At 44.8% G+C, this 19678-nt stretch overlaps 1 protein-coding gene across 5 annotated transcripts in view; it reads right to left on the reverse strand.

Moving 5' to 3' along the window:
- LOC135550381 (leucine-rich repeat and calponin homology domain-containing protein 2-like) overlaps window positions 1-5452 on the reverse strand; it is an 81845-nt gene extending 76393 nt beyond the window's left edge. For all 5 annotated transcript variants that reach the window (XM_064981120.1, XM_064981118.1, XM_064981117.1 and 2 more), the window contains exon 1: window positions 5182-5452. In XM_064981120.1, coding sequence (XP_064837192.1) covers window positions 5182-5416 — 235 coding nt within the window. In that variant the 5' untranslated portion in view covers window positions 5417-5452. The remainder of the gene's footprint in view (window positions 1-5181) is intronic.
- Window positions 5453-19678: the final 14226 nt, after the last annotated feature.

The following is a 19678-nucleotide window of genomic DNA, read 5'->3' on the forward strand; positions in this document are numbered from 1 at the left end:
TGAGTCACCATCTTCAGTGATTTCTGCAGGCTTGCCAGCTAAGATGGCGCCGGAGAAGAATGTTGACGTTTTACATGTTCCTATCCAATTGTGTTTTTTTGTTTGTTTCTTTGTGGTGTTTGTAACTTATTTTGTACATGTTGCTGATATGGTCTCTTATGACTGAAAATAACTTCTGGACATCAGAACTGTGATTACTCACCACAAACTGGCAGAATCCTTTTTTTCCTTTAATGAGTCCGACGAGCCCAACCTGAATAACATAGTGCTTTCCTGGGAACAGGCCCAGATCTCCGTCATTTGCGTGAAGAGAAGTCGGAGAAAAAAGGGGCCGGTGGGCGGGCTGCCTTCTGAGAACTCATAGGCAATCGAATAAACCCCCACTGCCTTCTATTCTGCTAGCAAACGTGCAATCTTTGGAAAATAAAATCGATGACCTACGTGGAAGATTAAACTACCAACAGGACATTCAAAACTGTAATATCTTATGCTTCGCGGATTTGTGGCTGAATGACAACATTATCAACATACAGCCGGCTGGTTGTGCGCTGTACTCGCAGGATAGAACAGCAGCCTCAAGTCTCAAGGTTTTGCTCACCTGAGTTAGTGTGGTCTACAGCTTATCATGAGATACAAATAAAAACTCTCTAGGTAGATAGAGTATATTTCGTAGCTGTCTACATACCACCACAGACTGATGCTGGCACAAAGACTGCACTAAATGAGCTGTATTCAGCCACAAGCAAACAGAAAAACGCTCACCCAGAGGCGGCGCTCCTAGTGGCCGGAGACTTTAATGCAGGGAAACAAACCGATCTTACCAAATTTCTATCAGCATGTTAAAGGTGAAACCAGAGGGGGGAGAGAAAAAAAAAAAAAAAAAAACTCTGGACCACCTTTACTCCACACACAGAGATGCAAACAAAGCTCTCCATTGCCCTCCATTTGGTAAATCTGACCACAATTCTATCCTCCCGATTCCTGCTTACAAGCAAAAATTAAAGCAGGAAGCACCAATAACATGAACAATAAAAAAGTGGTCAGATGAAGCAGATGCTAAGCTACAGGACTGTTTTGCTAGCACAGACTGGAATATGTTCCGGGATTCCTCCGATGGCATTGAGGAGTACACAACATCAGTCATGGGCTTCATCAATAAGTGCATCGATGATGTCATCCCCACAGTGACCGTACATACATACCCCAACCAGAAGACATGGATTACAGGCAACATCTGCACTGAGTTAAAGGCTAGAGCTGACTCTTTCAAGAAGCGGGACTCTAACCCAGAAGCTTATAAGAAATCCCGCTATGCCCTCAGGCAAAGCATCAATACAGGACTAAGATCGAATCATACTACACCAGCACTGGTGTTCGTTGGATGTGGCAGGGCTTGCAAACCATTACAGACTACAAGTAGAGGTCGACCGATTAATCGGAATGGCCGACTAATTCGGGCCGATTTCAAGTTTTCATAACAATCAGAAATCTGTATTTTTGGGCGCCGATTTGCCAAAAAAACAACATTTTTTTACAAATTTATTTCATCTTTATTTAAATAGGCAAGTCAGTTAAGAACACATTTTTACTTTCAATGACGGCCGAGGAATGGTGGGTTAACTGCCTCGTTCAAGGGCAGAAAGACAGATTTTCACCTCGTCAGCTCAGGGGATCCAATCTTGCAACCTTACAGTTAATTAGTCCAACGCAATAACGACCTGCCTCTCTCTCATTGTACTCCACAAGGAAACTGCCTGTTACGCAAATGCGGTAAGCCAAGGTATGTTGCTAGCTAGCATTAAACTTGTCTTATAAAAAACAATCAATCATAATCACTAGTTAACTACACATGGTTGATGATATTACTAGATATTATCTAGCGTGTCCTGTGTTGCATATAATCTGACTGAGCATAGTAGCATACAACTATCTAAGTATCTGACTCAGCGGTGGTAGGCAGAAGCAGGCGCGTAAACATTCATTCAAACAGCACTTTCGTGCGTTTTGCCAGCAGCTCTTCGTTGTGCGTCAAGCATTGCACTGTTTATGACTTCAAACCTATCAACTCCCGAGATGAGGCTGGTGTGACCGAAGTGAAATGGCTGACTAGTTAGCGCACGCTAATAGCGTTTCAAACTTCACTCGCTCTGAGCCTTGGGGTGGTTGTTTCCCTTGCTCTGCATGGGTAACGCTGCTTCGATGTGTAGGCCGTTGTCTTTGTGTTGCTGGTTCGAGCCCAGGGAGGAGTGAGGAGAGGGACGGAGGCTATACTAATAAAGTGCCTATAAGAACATCCAATAGTCAAAGGTTAATGAAAGACTAATGGTATACAGGGAAATAGTCCTATAATAACTACAACCTAAAACTTCTTACCTGGGAATATTGAAGACTCGTGTTAAAAGGAACCACCAGCTTTCATATGTTCTGAGCAAGGAACTGAAACATTAGCTTTCTTACATAGCACATATTGCACTTTTACGTTCTTCTCCAACACTTTGTTTTTGCATTATTTAAACCAAATTGAACATGTTCCATTATCTACTTGAGGCTAAATTGATTTTATTGATGTATTATATTAAGTTAAAATAAGTGTTCATTCAGTATTGTTGTAATTGTCATTATTACAAATACATATTTAAAAATATATATAATATATATATATAATATAAATAAATATATATATATAGGCCGATTAATCGGTATCTGCTTTTTTGGTCCTCCAATAATTGGTATCGGCGTTGAAAAAAATAATATATCGGTCGACCTCTACGACAAAGGGAAGCACAGCCGAGAGTTGCCCAGTGACACGAGCCTACCAGATGAGCTAAATGACTTCTACGGTCGTTTCGAAGCAAATAACACTGAAACATGCATGAGAGCACAAGCTGTTCCGGAAGACTCTGTGATCGCGCTCTCCACAGCCGATATGAGTAAGACCTTTAAACACGTCAACTTTCACAAGGCCGCAGGGCCAGACGGATAACCAGGACGTGTACTCCGAGCATGTGCTGACCAACTGGCAAGTGTCTTCACTGACATTTTCAACCTCTCCCTGTCCGAGTCTGTAACACCAACATGTTTTAAGCAGACAACCATAGTCTCTGTGCCCAAGAACACTAAAGGTAACCTACCTAAATGACTACCGACCCGTAGCACTCACATCTGTAGTAATGAAGTCCTTTAAAAGGCTAGTCATGGCTCACATTAACACCATTATCCCAGAAACCCTAGACCCACTCCAATTTGCATACCACCTTAACAGATCCACAGATGATGCAATCTCTATTGCACTCCACACTGCCCATTCCCACCTGGACAAAAGGAATAACCTATGTGAGAATGCTACTGGCCGCTCAGTGTTCAACACCATAGTTCCCTCATCAATAAGCTAAGCACCCTGGGACTAAACACCTCCCTCTGCAACTGGATGCTGGACTTCCTGACGGGCTACCCCCAAGTGGTAATGTTAGGGAACAACACATCCGCCATTCTGATCCTCAACACAGGGGCCTCTCAGGGGTGCATGCTCAGACCCCTTCTGTACTACCTGTTCACTCATGACTGCATAGCCAGGCACGACTCCAACACCATCATCAAGTTTGCCGATGACACAACAGTGGTAGGCCTGATCACTGACGAGACAGCCTATAGGGAGGAGGTCAGAGACCAGGCCATGTGGTGCAAGGACAACAACCTCTCCCTCAACGTGATCAAGACAAAGGAGATGATTGTGGACTACAGGAAAAAGAGGACCGATCACGCCCCCTTCTCATCGACGGGGCTGTAGTGGAGCCGGTTGAGAGCCTCAAGTTCCTTGGTGTCCACATCACCAACAAACTAAAATGGTCCAAGCACACCAAGACAGTCATGAAGAGGGTACGACAACACATATTCCCCCTCAGGAGACTGAAAAGATTTGGCATGGGTCCTCAGATCCTCAAAAGGTTCTACCTCTGCACCATCCTGACTGCTTGCATCACTGCCTGGTATGGCAACTGCTCGGCCTCCGATCGCAAGGCACTACAGAGGTTAGTGCGTACGGCCCAGTACATCACTGGGGCAAAGCTACCTGCCATCCAGGACCTCTACACCGGCAGTGTCAGAGGAAGGCCCTAAAAATTGTCCAGCCATGTAATAACAAGCATGAAGCTCAGTATGTTGAACTGCATTCTGTCTCTCATCACCACCATCAATAATTCCACCACCTGGTTTCAGAGGCCACACAATCAGGCACCACATGCATGATGTACAGTTGGCTATTAGACCCTGCAGTGTGGGAATCCAGCAGCATCATCATTTCATAAGACAAATTCATGCTTCATTCTGCCAAAACATACATAAGCTATCTACATGGATTCAATAAACTGTAGGCTATTGATAGTGTATAGTATAGGCCTGCTGTGTGTTCAACCACATGAACAGCATACATTGTACTCTCAAATCGACATGTGATATTTGACCTCTTGAGAATAAAATATACATTTGCTAATTTCATATCTATTCACTTAAAATTATGATTCAACAGAAATTAAACGAATGTGTCTGTTCAATCCAAATCGATCTCGTACATCCCTAAGGGGGTAATGCGCCTATACACCCATCATTGTGGCTATGGAGACGGCGTATCTTTTGTCTTCGTCTGCCGGAGACAAAATAGCATTTCAGTGAACATGCATAAATATTCATTGGGCAAGGTTTTACGATTCATCTTCCCATTCGCTAATAATTTGCTTCACCTAGCCAGGCTACTCACCATCTAAATGTAGGTTAATGTAAAGCCACTCTATCGCCCTGACTTGGCTGCGCTTGTCATTTCATTCATGCATATGGTATCAACAAGGGAGAGATTGGAGAGTAAACGACCAAAACAACTAAACAAGCCGTTGCCGCGGTATTGCAATCACAATTGTAGAGAACGTGAATACTATGGCACATTTTTACACATTCAGCTCAGCCATTCTATTTCTTGCGAAGACACCACGATAAGAAAGCCAATGCAACACTGTGTCTATTGCACTATTCATCAAACAGAGCTGTTTGTGAAAATAGCCCATGGTAGGCTAATATAATAGTGCGCACCAATTGTATTTATATTTTGCTACCTTGTTGCATGGCACGCCTATTTGTTCAACCAGCTGAAGCCAGCGGGTCTCAGGAACAGCGAGCACTTCGGAAACCCACCTGCCTGCGTTGTATCAGTAAGATCATAGCACAGTCCAGGGTAGTCTCTCAGCTTCCTCCCGCTAAGATTCAACGTCCCTGAGCACACAGCATCCTCCAGAGCGCGGTCTAAACTCCGGGCCGTGTGGAGCTGATGCTGGTTGATCCCCGGGTTCCAGTGAGGTCCGTTGGATAAGTGATGGTTTGGAAGAGCAGTTACGGCTCCCACACCTCCCTGACTCGACGCCATTTTCATAAGAGGAATTATTCTTACAATAATAACAAGCGGTAGTTTCTCTGCACATGCGCACAAAGTAGAGACTCCTGGGACTGTAGGCTAGACGTTAGGGGAAGGGCTTCTGAGAGGGCGTGGGCTCGGTTTAGCGCTGATGCAAAATTCGTTTTTTACTGGATTTGGTGGATATTCGGTTTTCTTTCGTAAATAGCTATTGAACCAAGCATGCCATAACTTTGAATAAGGTATATTCTGAAACAGAGTTGGAGGGATAAAAATCCTCACTTTTTTGTTTTTGTTTTAAATAATAGGATCTAATATTTCAATCTTGAATAGCTCTTACACAGAGCATGCCATGACTATGAAAATGATATATTCTGAGTAAGGGGAGGTTGAACAAAAATGGTCTACGTGCTTATGGATAATTGGTTATTTGATTCAAAAGATGACTTGGAAAAAAACGGAAAACGGCTAATATTTTTTGTTTTTAAATTTGAAAAACGAAAATCGGAAAAAGACTTGATTTGTAATTTATTGTGTCAAAATTATTATTATTATTAACCCTGCATTCTAATTAATTAAAAGCCCCTAAAATAAGCTGTGTTTTTATTTACAGTAGTGATGGACAGCTGGAGGCATTTTGTTTTTCACAAGTGTAGCAGGCTGTGAGTTCTGCAAACACCGTTTCAAGGAAGGTCTATTAGCACAACAATAGACTCTTCAACCTTTACAAAAGGATAGTTGTGCTGCCATCCTGTTAGAAGGTAACAGATTATTTTATTACAATGGTTAAATTGGATTTTCATTGTGTTCAATGGTGTTATTAGCCCCCTAGTGGAGCTTTCTGATACTTAGAAAGACTACGCAAACAGGAAGTAGAGAATTTGTTCTGCACGCATAGAAGCAGCTACAAACAACGCTACGGTTCAGGTCTTTCAATGTAGTTATTTCTTGTCACGCTTCAGTCTTGGAAAATATTTGTTTGTAAGTTCGATTCAAGCATTTAGCTAATGATGATAATCTTGTTATTGATAGAGTTGCTTACATATCAATGTAGGTTGGTTGCATTTACTCACAAATTGCAATGTCGTTAGCTGTATTACTTTGCTCATGCGTCATGCAAACGAATTGTAAAATATACAATACTGTAGTTTGTTACTGTTTGTAGTGTAATATGTTATTTGTTATTCTACAAAGATGGTTGTACTTTATTAGAGTAATGAAAGGACCCAATTGCCATATGAGTAACAATTAGCTATATGGTTTGGCATCGTGCCAGATGCATGGTACCTTAGCGCATGCTTTGTATTTATGCAATTTCAAATGTTTAATGTACAGCTACAGTATGTTGGTGTGAATTGAATACTAAAGTATATTCTTTTCTGTATTTTGCAGTTTTACAACATAAACATTTTCAATATATTCATTCAAGAAAAGTCACGCCTTGGGAGTTTTATTGAAGACTTAGTTGTTAGCCCTCTGTATAGTTTTGCATGGGAACGCAACTCAAGGGCAGAATAACAGTGTAATAGCTCGGCTACAGTAGGTGTGAAAAGAAATCCCCCAAATTTGCAATGTATTTAGTACTCTAAAGTTTTATATTTGTAATTAGTGATCTCATGCAACCTCAAAATGTCAGATCAAGCATATACTGTACAGAATTTATGCTTTCGTTAATAAAATGATAAAAATGCAGATGTTTATTTCAACTATCAGCAGGACAAAGGGGAATAAATATAATTGAATCACAGAGCATGGGGACTGGTCTTGGGCAAGTCAGTTAAGAATACATTTTTATTTACAATGGTGGTCTACTCCGGCCAAACCTGGACAACACTGGGCCAATTGTGCTCCCCCCTATGGGACTCCCAATCATAGTTGGATGTGATGCAGCCTGGATTCGAACCAGGGACTGAGATGCAGTGCATTAGACCCCTGCACCACTGATAAATCAATCAGATTTTTATTTGGAAATGTTAGGATTATTTTGCTCTTCACTTGCAGTCCCTTAGTAGCTAAGGCCTACTTCCAACCAGTCCCGTTGTACAGCGCCATATTGTCCTAACTGAAACCCGTGATTGTAAAATGAATCAGCTGATGCATTGGTCTAGACCCAGGTGGTATTGGAGGAGAGTCTCTCGTCATTGGCGGAGAGTCAGGCGCAGAATGACGCGTTGAAGAGGGTGAGGAACGAGATGGAGTCAATCCATGCCAGGCACACCTGTGAGCTCTGGAACTCCACCTCCTTTGTGTGGACTCCTTAATGAAAATACCTTTCTATTTGTGGAAAAATCACCCTGATTAACTCTTTAGTCAAATCACAGTTTACCTATTTGCTTATGGTTTTGCCTACACCTAGCGACCTGTTTAAATTATATGAGCAATTCTTTTGTGATTTTTTTTTAATGGCAAGCCAGACAAAATTAAAGGGCCTATTGTCTCACCCCAAGTTCAATAATGGACTTTTTCCCTTTATTCAGATTACAACCGCTCACTTTCGGGTATTTGAAAATGAAATCATCTCCAAAATATCGTTATTTTTTTAAACAAACCATAGATGATGGTTGCAATTTCATTTAAATCCACCAGAAAATACAGAACAAATAATACAACAAATATTGTGGTTAAATTCAAATATACTAAAAAAAATAATCAATTGGAAGCTTTATCAAGTGGAAGGGGGAAAAAGTAAGGAACTTGTCTGTCGGCCCTGCATTAAAGACCAAAATTGGTTAAAGAAAATTGTGATATATAAAAATATATATCAGTTTCATTCAAGGACCCCAAAAATTGACAGCTGTGTCATAGTGATATTACAGTGAAGTGATCCAAGATGGCGTAGCAGTCAGACGTCTGTTTGTCTTGTCCCGTCCCATGTGTATATATTTTTCTTCGTATAAATTTCGGATATATTTTTTTATCTCCATTTCCATCTACGGACTGAACATACTCTCCTGCAACCCGCCTCACCTAATGTGTTACGGATCTGCTATTTTTTACACTTTTGAATCGGAATCCCCATCAGAAGCTAGCCAGCTAACTAGCTACTAGCTAGTAGTCAGTTAGCCACTGCTAGCGGTCATCACCGTTAACTCGAACATCAACCCAGTCAATTCCTGCCAGTCTGCACAATGCGATATCAACCCAGAGCATATCGGACTGCTTTTTCTCTACCACATCTCCACATCTCCAGATTCCTAACGTAAACTCTGAACCTTTACACCGGATCAGTGCAGCTAGCTAGTTGCTATCTGAGTGGCTACTCCTGGCTAACGTCTCTGTCCAACTCCTTGAATCTATTCTTCCGTGCCCAGAAATCTGCTCCTTTTACACTCTGTTCCGAACGTACTAGACGACCAGTTCTTATAGCCTTTAGCTGTACCCTTATCCTACTCCTCCTCTCTTCCTCTGGTTATTTAGAGGTTAACCCAGGCCCTGCAGCCCCCAGCACCACTCCCATTCTACAGGCGCTCTCATTTGTTGACTTCTGTAACAGTAAAAGCCTTGGTTTCATGCATGTTAACATTAGAAGCCTCCTCCCCAAGTTTGTTTTATTCACTGCTTTAGCACACTCCGCCAACCCAGATGTCCTAGCCATGTCTGAATCCTGGCTTAAGAAGGCCACCAAAAATCCTGAAATTTCCATCCCTAACTATAACATCTTCTGACAAGATAGAACTGCCAAAGGTGGCAGAGTTGCAGTCTACTACAGAGATAGCCTGGAGAGTTATGTCATACTATCCAGTTCTGTGCCCAAACAATTCAAGCTTCTACTTTTAAAAATCCTCCTTTCCTTAAACAAGTCTCTCACTGTTGCCGCTTGTTATAGACCCCGTTCAGCCCCCAGCTGTACCCTGGACACCATATGTGAATTGATTGCCCCACATCTATCTTCAGAGTTCATACGGTTAGGTGACCTAAACTGGGACATCCTTAACACCCCGGCCGTCCTACAATCTAAGCTAGATTCCCTCAATCTCATACAAATTAACAAGAAACCTACCAGGTACATCCCTAAATCCGTAACCATGGGCACCCTCTTAAATATGATCCTGACCAACTTGCCCTCTAATTACACCTCTGCTGTCTTCAAACAGGATCTCAGCGATCATTGCCTCGTTGCCTGCTTGCGTAATGGGTCTGCAGTCAAACGACCACCCCTCAACACTGTCAAACACTCCCTAAAACACTTCAGCAAGCAGGCCTTTCTAATCGACCTGGCCCGGGTATCCTAGAAGGATATTGACTTCATCCCGTCAGTAGAGGATGCCTGGTTGCTCTTTAAAAGTGTTTTCCTCAACATCTTAAATAAGCATCCCCCATTCGCCCCCGCTTCTCCTTCACCCAAATCCAGACAGCTGATGTTCCTAAAGAGCTACAAAATCTGGATCCCTACAAATCAGCAGGGCTAGACAATCTGGATCCTCCCTTTCTAGGAATTATCCACCGAAATTGTTGCAACCCCTATTACTAGCCTATTCATCATCTGAGATCCCCAAAGATTGCAAAGCTGCCGCGGTCATCCCCATCTTCAGAGGGGGAGACACTCTAGACCCAAACTGTTATAGACCTATATCCATCCTGCCCTGCCTTTCTAAAATCTTCGAAAGCCAAGTTAACAAAAAGATCACCGACCATTTCGAATCCCACCGTACCTTCTCCACTATGCAATCTGGTTTCCGAGCTGGTCATGGGTGCACCTCAGCCACGCTCAAGGTCCTAAACAATATCATAACCACCATCGATTAAAGACAGTACTGTGCAGCCGTCTTCATCGACCTGGCCAAGGCTTTTGACTCTGTCAATCACCGCATTCTTATCGGCAGACTCAATAGCCTTGGCTTCTCAAATGACTGCCTCGCCTGGTTCACCAACTTCTTCTCAGGTAGAGTTCAGTGTGTCAAATCGGAGGGCCTGTTGTCCGGACCTCTGGCAGTCTCTATGGGGGTGCCACAGGGTTCAATTCTCGGGCCGACTCTTTTCTCTGTATATATCAATGATCGCTCTTGCTGCTGGTGATTCTCTGATTGACCTCCACGCAGACGACACCATTCTGTATACATCTGGCCCTTCCTTGGACACTGTGCTAACAAACCTCCAAACGAGCTTCAATGCAGTACAACACTCCTTCCGAGGCCTCCAACTGCTTTTTAAATGCAAGTTAAACTAAGTGCATGCTCTTCAACCGATTGCTGCCCGTAACCTCCCACCCGACTGGCACCACTACTCTGGACAGTTCTGACTTAGAATATGTGGACAACTACAAATACCTAGGTGTCTGGTTAGACTGTAAACTCTCCTTCCAGACTCACAATCCAAAATTAGATCTAGAATCGGCTTCCTATTTTGCATCAAAGCCTCCTTCATTCATGCTGCCAAACATAACCTCGTAAAACTGACTAGTCTACCGATCCTTGACTTCGGCGATGTCATTTACAAAATAGCCTCCAACACTAGCAAATTGGATGTAGTCTATCACAGTGCCACCCGTTTTGTCACCAAAGCCCCATATACTACCCACCACTGCGACCTGTATGCTCTCGTTGGCTGTCCCTCACTACATATTTGTCACCAAACCCACTGGCACCAGGTCAACTATAAATCTATGCTAGGTAAAGCCCTGCCTTATCTCAGCTCACTGGTCACCACAGCAACACCCACCCGTAGCACTCCAGCAGGTATATTTCACTGGTCACCCCCAAACACTTTCTTTGGCCGCCTTGCTGCCAATGACTGAAACGAATTGCAAAAATCACTGAAGCTGGAGTCTTATATCTTCCTCTCTAACTTTAAGCATCAGCTGTCAGAGCAGATCACTGTACCTGTACACAGCCAATCCGTAAATAGCACACCCAACTACCTCATCCCCATATTGTTACTTATCCTCTTGCTCTTTTTCACCCCAGTATCTCTACTTGCACATTATCTGCACATCTATCACTCCAGTGTTAATGCTAAATTGTAATTATTTTGCCTCCGTGGACTATTTATTGCCTTACCTCCCTACTCTTCTACATTTGCACACACTGTCCAACATTTTTCTATTGTGTTATTGACTGTACGTTTGTTTATGTGTAACTCTATGTTGTTGATTTTGTCGCACTGCTTTGCTTTATCTTGGCCAAGTCGCAGTTGTAAATGAGAACTTGTTCTCAACTGGCCTACCTGGTTAAATAAAGGTGAAATAAAATATAGATCGCAAAATAGTTGAGAAGAGATTTTCGATGTACCGATTCCATGGCACATGGTTTATGAAAAGACGTTATCAATTGGAACCTTTATCAAGTGGAAGGGGGAAAAGTAAGGAACATGTCTGTCGGCCCTGCATTAAAGACCAAGATTGTTTAAAAAGAAAATGGTCTAAATAAAAATATATACAGTTGAAGTTGGAAGTTTACATACACTTAGGTTGGACTCATAAAAACTCATTTTTCAACCACTCCACAAATTTCTTGTTAACAAACGATAGTTTTGGCAAGTCGGTTAGGACATCTACTTTGTGCATGACACAAGTACTTTTTCCAACAATTGTATATACATAGATTATTTCACTTATAATTCATCACAATTCCAGTAGGTCAGAAGTTTACGTACTCTTAAGTTGACTGTGCCTTTAAAAAACTTGGAAATTCCATAAAATGACGTCATGGCTTTAGAAACTTCTGATAGGCCAATTGACATAATTTGAGTCAATTGGAGGTGTACCTGTGGATGTATTTCAAGGCCGACCTTCAAACTGAGTGTCTCTTTGCTTGACATCATGGGAAAATCAAAGGAAATCAGCCAAGACTCCGAGAATGAGAATGGTAAATTACTGTAATTAATACATTCATTCAAAACATTGGAATAGAAAATAATCCATCCAACCATGATGGACTATTAGCAGGACAATAGCCTCTTGCATTTAAAGGCTGACATTGGTTGATTTTAATACTTCTGACAGCCAAAATTCTAACTCCACCCATAACGTTTGGACTTTTTAACATTCCCAGAATGCATGGATTATTATAACCTACTGCAGGCCTAAAACCTAAGGGTTTAACTTTCGGAATTAATGATTATTGAAGACAGAAGCGGCCCCTTAATGAGTTCCGAGATTCGATCTGTTATTCAACGATTATTATTATTATTATTAACCCTGCATTATAATGATATAAAAGCCCCTTCGATATTAGATGTAAAAAAATTCTAACAATTGTTTTCACAAGGGCTATTAGCAAGACAAAAAACACCTCTCTGACATAGGGTCCAGCATATCTCTTGATGATGTCATTGAATGTCCCGCCCACTTTGATCCATGCCTGGGCCTGCAGAACGCAAAGTTATTTGTTTGTGAGACGAATCATTGGGTCGAAACTACAGAACAGTACAAAACAAGAGAACACACATGGTTAATGTTCTGGAAAATATATACAGTATCGTTCAAAGTTTTGGGGTCACTTAGAAATGCCCTTGCTTTTGAAAGAAAAGCACATTTTTTTATCCATTAAAATAACATCAAATTGATCAGAAATACAGTGTAGACATTGTTAATGTTGTAGATGACTATTGTAGCTGGAAACGTCACATTTTGTATGGAATATCTATATAGGCGTACAGAGGCCCATTATCAGCAACCATCACTCCTGTCACGACTTCCACCGAAGGTGGCTTCTCTCCCTGTTCGGCGGCGCTTGGCGGTCGTCGTCGCCGGTCTACTATCTGCAACCGATTCCCCTTCTTTTTCATTTGGTTTTGTCTGTCCTGTTTTCACCAGTGTCTAGTTTAGGTTAATCAGTGGGGTATTTATCTCGACCTACCCGCTAGGTTTTGTGGGGGAGTGTTTGTGTATCTGTAACGGAATTCCTCTTCTTCAGAGGAGAAGTAGCAAGGATCAGACCAATGTGCAGCATGGTAAGTGTCCATAATGATATATTTAATGAATCAACAGAACACTGAACAAAATAACAAAAGTACAAACAAACAACTGAAACAGTCCCGTATGGCGAAAACACGAACACAGGATACAACCATCCACAAAACAGAATAGAAAACAGGTTACCTAAATATGGCTCCCAGTCAGAGACAACGACTGACACCTGCCTCTGACTGAGAACCATACTTGGCCAAACACATAGAAATATAACAACAGAACAAAACAGAATGCCCACCCCAACTCACGGCCTGAACAAGTAAAATAAAGACATAAAAAAGGAACTACGGTCAGAACGTGACAGTATCTGTCGTTGGTTTGTGTTGCGTTTTTGTATGTTCTGTTAAACAGGTGTATTCACGGGACTGTTTTCCCACACGTTCAGTTAGTCAGAGGAGTGTTTCCTCCGTGTTGTACTGGACTGCATTCCTGGTTTTAGTGGCTGCTGTTGTGGTCCTGTGCCTGTTCTGTTGATGGACTTATAATAAAACGCCCTTCTTGAAATTCTTACTCTCCTTCGCCTGACTCCACACCCACCTCTCCTAGGGAGAACCTGACAGAATCCTGCGCCGGAAATCATGGAGTCAGCAGGAGCAGACGCTCCCTCCCCGTCCATGGAGGAGCACGTCCTCCAGCATACAGCTGTTCTACACCGCCTGGGGGTGGCCATGGATCAAGTGATGGCGAGAATGGAGAGATGGGAGAGGAGCGGCCTCCCTACCCCGTCTTCAGCCACTCTCCAGCCTGCACCACCACCTTCTCCTGCGGCATCAGGCCCCAGCGGGATTCGGCTCGCGCTTATCACAATCCCAAAATTTCATGGAAACGGGCCCCTTAAGGGGTGGTCAGAGGAGTGCTCATGTAGGTGTGTGGTAGTTTTCAACGGTGCGACGAAGGTGGAGAGTCCGGACCAAGTCTCCACCGTGCGCATTCCTCCCGGATATGCCGATTTGGCTATCGCTTTCTGTAAAAAAGAGGGCGACCCAATTACCACCTCATCGACGAGGGGATTGTGCGATAAACCTCCAGGTGAACGCTGCACTTCCCAGGAGTCACGTGTATCCTCTGTCACAGGAGGAGACGGTGGCTATGGAGACATATGTCACCGAATCTCTGGGACATGGGTACATTCAGCCCTCCACGTCACTTGCCTCCTCAAGTTTCTTTTTCGTGAAGAAGGAGGAGGGAGGTCTGCATCCGTGCATTGACTATAGAGATCTAAATTCCATCACAGTGGGGTTCAGTTACCCACTACCTCTCATCGCCATGGCGGTGGAGTCATTTTACGGAGCACAGTTCTTCACAAAACTGGATCTCAGGAGTGCATATAACTTGGTGCGTATCCGGAAGGGAGATGAGTGGAAAACCACGTTTAGTACCAAATCTGGCCATTATGAGTACCTCGTCATGCCGTATGGGTTGAAAAATGCTCCAGCCGTTCTCCAATCATTTGTAGACGAGATTCTCAGGGACCTGCATGGGCAGGGTGTGGTGGTTTACATCGATGACATTCTGATCTATTCCGCCACATGCGCCGTGCATGTGTCTCTGGTGCGCAGGGTACCTGCACGCCAAGGCCGAGAAATGTGTGTTCTCCAAACAAGCCGCCTCTTTCCTGGGGTATCGCATTATCGCATTTCCACATCTGGGGTGGTGATCGAGTGTGACCGCATTGCGGCCGTGCGTATTTGGCCGATTCCAACCACGGTAAAGGAGGTGAAGCGGTTTGTAGGGTTTGTCAATTACTACCGGAGATTTCGCTGGGGTTTTGGGCAGGTGGCTGCTCCCATTACCTCACTGCTGAAGGGGGGGGCGGTGCGTTTGCGGTGGTCCGGCGGAGGCAGATAGAGCTTTTGGTCATCTGAAGGCTTTGTTTTCCGATTCTCCCGTATTGGCGCATCCGGACCCCTCCTTGGCACTCATAGTGGAGGTGGACGCGTCCGAGGCTAGTGTTGGAGCCGTGCTATCACAGTGCTTGGGCACGCCACTGAAGCTTCGCCCCTGTGCTTTCTTTTTGAGGAAGCTCAGTCTGGCAGAGCAAAACTATGATGTGGGGGACCGGGAGTTGCTGGCTGTGGTAAAAGCTCTGAAGGTCTGGAGACATTGGCTTGAGGGGGCGCAACACTTTTTTCGCATCTGGACTGACCACCGTAATCTGGAGTACATCCGGGCGGTGAGAAGACTGAATCCTCGTCAGGTAGGGTGGCCGATGTTTTTCACCAGATTCCGTTTCACCATCTCAAATAGACCAGGTTCCCGTAATGCTAAGGCCGACGCACTGTCCCGTCTCTATGATACAGAGGAGCGGTCCATCGATCCCACCCCCATACTTCCGCCCTCTTGTCTGGTGGCACCAGTGGTATGTGAGGTGGATGCGGACATCGAGCGGGCGTCGATTGATAAGACGGTGCGGGGTCTTAGGGGGAAGTACTGGTGACCCACCTTGGCCAAGGACGTGAGGGTTTATGTCTCCTCCTGTTCAGTGTGCGCCCAGTGTAAGGCTCCTAGACACCTGCCTAGAGGGAAGTTACAGCCCCTCCTCGTTCCACAGCAGACTTTGTCACACCTGTCGGTGGTCTTCCTCGCCGATCTTCCTCCGTCACAGGGTAACACCATGATCCTGGTCGTTGTGGATCGGTTTTCTAAGTCCTGCCGTCTCCTCCCTTTGCCCTGTCTCCCTACGGCCCTACAGACTGCGGAGGCCCTGTTTACACACGACTTCCGGCACTTTCAGTGCGTGTTGGGCTATCAGTCGGTCCTGGTACCGTGGCATCAGAGCCAGACTGAGGCTCCTGCGGTGGAGGAATGCGTGCAGCGCTCAAAGGAGACCTGGAGAGCCATCCAGGAATCCCTGAAATGGGCCGGTGGGCGGCAGAAGGAGAGCGCTGACTGCCACTGCAGTGAGGCCCCCGTGTTCGCACTGGGGGACCGGGTCTGTCTCTCAATCCAAAACCTGCCCCTCTGCCTGCCATGCCGGAAGCTGGGCCCACGGTTTTTGGGGTTACAGCTCCCCCTTACTATCGTATTAACCCCTCGTTTCATGTGTCTCTCCTCAGGCCGGTGGTAGCTGGTCCACTGCAGGACGTTGAGGTGCGGGAGGTCCCTCCGCCCCCCCTGGACATCGAGGGGGCCCCCTGCGTACACAGTATGTTCCATCCTGGACTCTCGTCAGGTGGGGGGCCTGCAGTACCTCGTGGATTGGGAGGGGTACGGTCCGGAGGAGAGGTGCTGGGTGCCGGTGGGGGACATCTTGGACCCATCTCTGCTGGGTGAGTTCCATAGCCTCCATCCAGATCGTCCTGCTCCTCGCCCTCCGGGTCGTCCTCGAGGCCGGCATCGGCGCGTGTCAGAGGGCGGGTACTGTCACGACTTCCACCGAAGGTGGCTCTTCTCCCTGTTCGCTCGGCGGCCGTCGTCACCGGTCTACTAGCTGCCACCGATCCCTTTTCTTTTTTGTTTGGTTTTGTCTGTCTTGTGTTCACCTGTGTCTAGTTTAGGTTAATCAGTGGGGTATTTATCTCACCATACCCGCTAGGTTTTGTGCGGGAGTGTTTGTGTATCTGTTGTTGGTTTGGGTTGCGTTTTTGTTTGTTCTGTTATACAGGTGTTTTCACGGGACTGTTTTCCCGAACGTTCGGTTAGGAGTGTTTCCTCCGTGTTGTACTGGAATGCGTTCCTGGGTTTTAGTGGCTGCTGTTGTGGTCCTGTGCCTGTTCTGTTGATGGACTTATAATAAAACGCCATTCTTGCAATTCTTACTCTCCTGCGCCTGACTCCACACCCACCTCTCCTAGGGATAACCTGACAACTCCTGTGTTCCAATGGCACGTTGTGTTAGCTAATCCACGTTTGTCATTTTAAAAGGCTAATTGATCATTAGAAAACCCTTTTGCAATTATGTTAGCACAGCTGAAAACTGTTGGGCGGATTATAAAAGAAAGAGGAGTGGGAGGCCCAGTTGCACAACTAAGTAAGAGGACAAGTACATTAGAGTGTCTAGTTTGAGAAACAGACGCCTCACAAATCGTCAACTGGCAGCTTCATTAAATAGTGCCCGCTCAACACCAGTCTCAACATCAACAATGAGGAGACGACTCCGGGACGCTGGCCTTCTAGGCAGAGTTGCAAAGAAAATCAGACTGGCCAATAGTTGCAAAGATATCTCAGACTGGCCAATAAAAAGAAAAGGCCCCTCTCACTCCTCTTTCTATTCTGGTTAGAGCCAGTTTGCGCTTTTCTGTGAATAGAGTAGTACACAGCGTTGTACCAGATCTTCAGTTTCTTGGCAATTTGTCGCATGGAATAGCCTTCATTTCTCATAATAAGAATAGACTGACGAGTTTCAGAAGAAAGTTCTTTGTTTCTAGCCATTTTGAGCCTGTAATCGAACCCACAAATGCTGATGCTCCAGATACTCAACTAGTCTAAAAAAAGGCCAGTTTTATTGTTTCAATAATCAGCACAACAGTTTTCAGCTGTGCTAACATAATTACAATATAATGATCAATTAGCCTTTTAAAATGATAAACTTGGATTAGCTAACACAATGTGCCATTGGAACACTTCCGGCGCCGACAGAGATGGCCGCCTTGCTTCGCGTTCCTAGGAAACTATGAAGTTTTTTGTTTTTTTTTACGTGTTATTTCTTACATCGGTACCCCAGGTCATCTTAAGTTTCATTACATACAGTCGAGAAGAACTACTGAATATAAGAGCAGCGTCAACTCACCATCAGTACGACCAAGAATATGACTTTCCCGAAGCGGATCCTGTGTTCTGCCTTTCACCCAGGACAACGGAATGGATCCCAGCCGGCGACCCAAAACAACAACTTCGTAAAAGAGGGAAACGAAGCAGTCTTCTGGTCAGACTCCGGAGACGGGTATATCGCGCACCACTCCCTAGCATACTTCTCGCCAATGTCCAGTCTCTTGACAACAAGGTTGATGAAATCCGAGCAAGGGTAGCATTCCAGAGGGACATCAGAGACTGTAACGTTCTTTGCTTCACGGAAACATGGCTCACTCGAGAGACGCTATCGGAGTCGGTGCAGACAGCTGGTTTCTCCACGCATCGGGCCGACAGAAACAAACATCTTTCTGGTAAGAAGAGGGGCGGGGGCGTATGCTTTATGGTTAACGAGATGTGGTGTGGTCACAACAACATACAGAAACTCAAGTCCTTCTGTTCACCTGATTTAGAATTCCTCACAATCAAATGTTGACCGCATTATCTACCAAGGGAATTCTCTTCGATCATAATCACAGGCGTATATATTCCCCCCCAAGCAGATGGCTCTGAACAAACCTTATTTGACTCTTTGCAAACTGGAAACCACATATCCTGAGGCTGCATTCATTGTTGCTGGGGATTTTAACAAGGCTAATCTGAAAACAAGACTCCCTAAATTGTATCAGCATATCGATTGCGCAACCAGGGCTGGTAAAACCTTGGATCATTGCTATTCTGACTTCCGCGACGCATATAAGGCCTTCCCCCGCCCTCCTTTCGGAAAAGCTGACCACGACTCCATTCTGTTGCTCCCTGCCTACAGACAGAAGCTAAAACAAGAAGCTCCGGCGCTGAGGTCTGTTCAACGCTGGTCCGACCAATCTGATTCCACGCTCCAAGACTGCTTCCATCATGTGGACTGGGATATGTTTCGTATTGCGTCAAACAACAACATTGACAAATACGCTGATTCGGTGAGCGAGTTCATTAGAATGTGCGTTGAAGACGTCGTTCCCATAGCAACGATTAAAACATTCCCAAACCAGAAACCGTGGATTGATGGCAGCATTCGCGTGAAACTGAAAGCGTGAACCACTGCTTTTAATCAGGGCAAGGTGACCGGAAAAATGACCAATACAAACAGTGTAGCTATTCCCTCCGCAAGGAAATCAAACAAGCTAAGTGTCAGTATAGAGACAAAGTAGAATCGCAATTCAACGGCTCAGACACGAGGTATGTGGCAGGGTCTACAGTCAATCACGGATCATGGACCAGGATGTCTTGCTCCCAGGCAGACTAAATAATTGTTTTGCCCGCTTTGAGGACAATACAGTGCCACTGACACTGCCGCAACCAAAGCAACTCTCCTTCACTGCAGCCGAGGTGAGTAAAACATTGAAACGTGTTAACCCTCGCAAGGCTGCAGGCGCAGACGGCATCCCCAGCTGCGCCCTCAGAGCATGCGCAGACCAGCTGGCTGGTGTGTTAATGGACATATTCAATCAATCCTTATCCCAGTCTGCTGTTCCCACATGCTTCAAGAGGGCCACCATTGTTTCTGTTCCCAAGAAAGCTAAGTTAACTGAGCTAAACGACCACCGCCCTGTAGCACTCACATGAAGTGCTTTGAGAGACTAGTC

The sequence above is a fragment of the Oncorhynchus masou genome, chromosome 12, assembly GCF_036934945.1.
Source record: "Oncorhynchus masou masou isolate Uvic2021 chromosome 12, UVic_Omas_1.1, whole genome shotgun sequence".
NCBI lineage: Eukaryota > Metazoa > Chordata > Actinopteri > Salmoniformes > Salmonidae > Oncorhynchus > Oncorhynchus masou.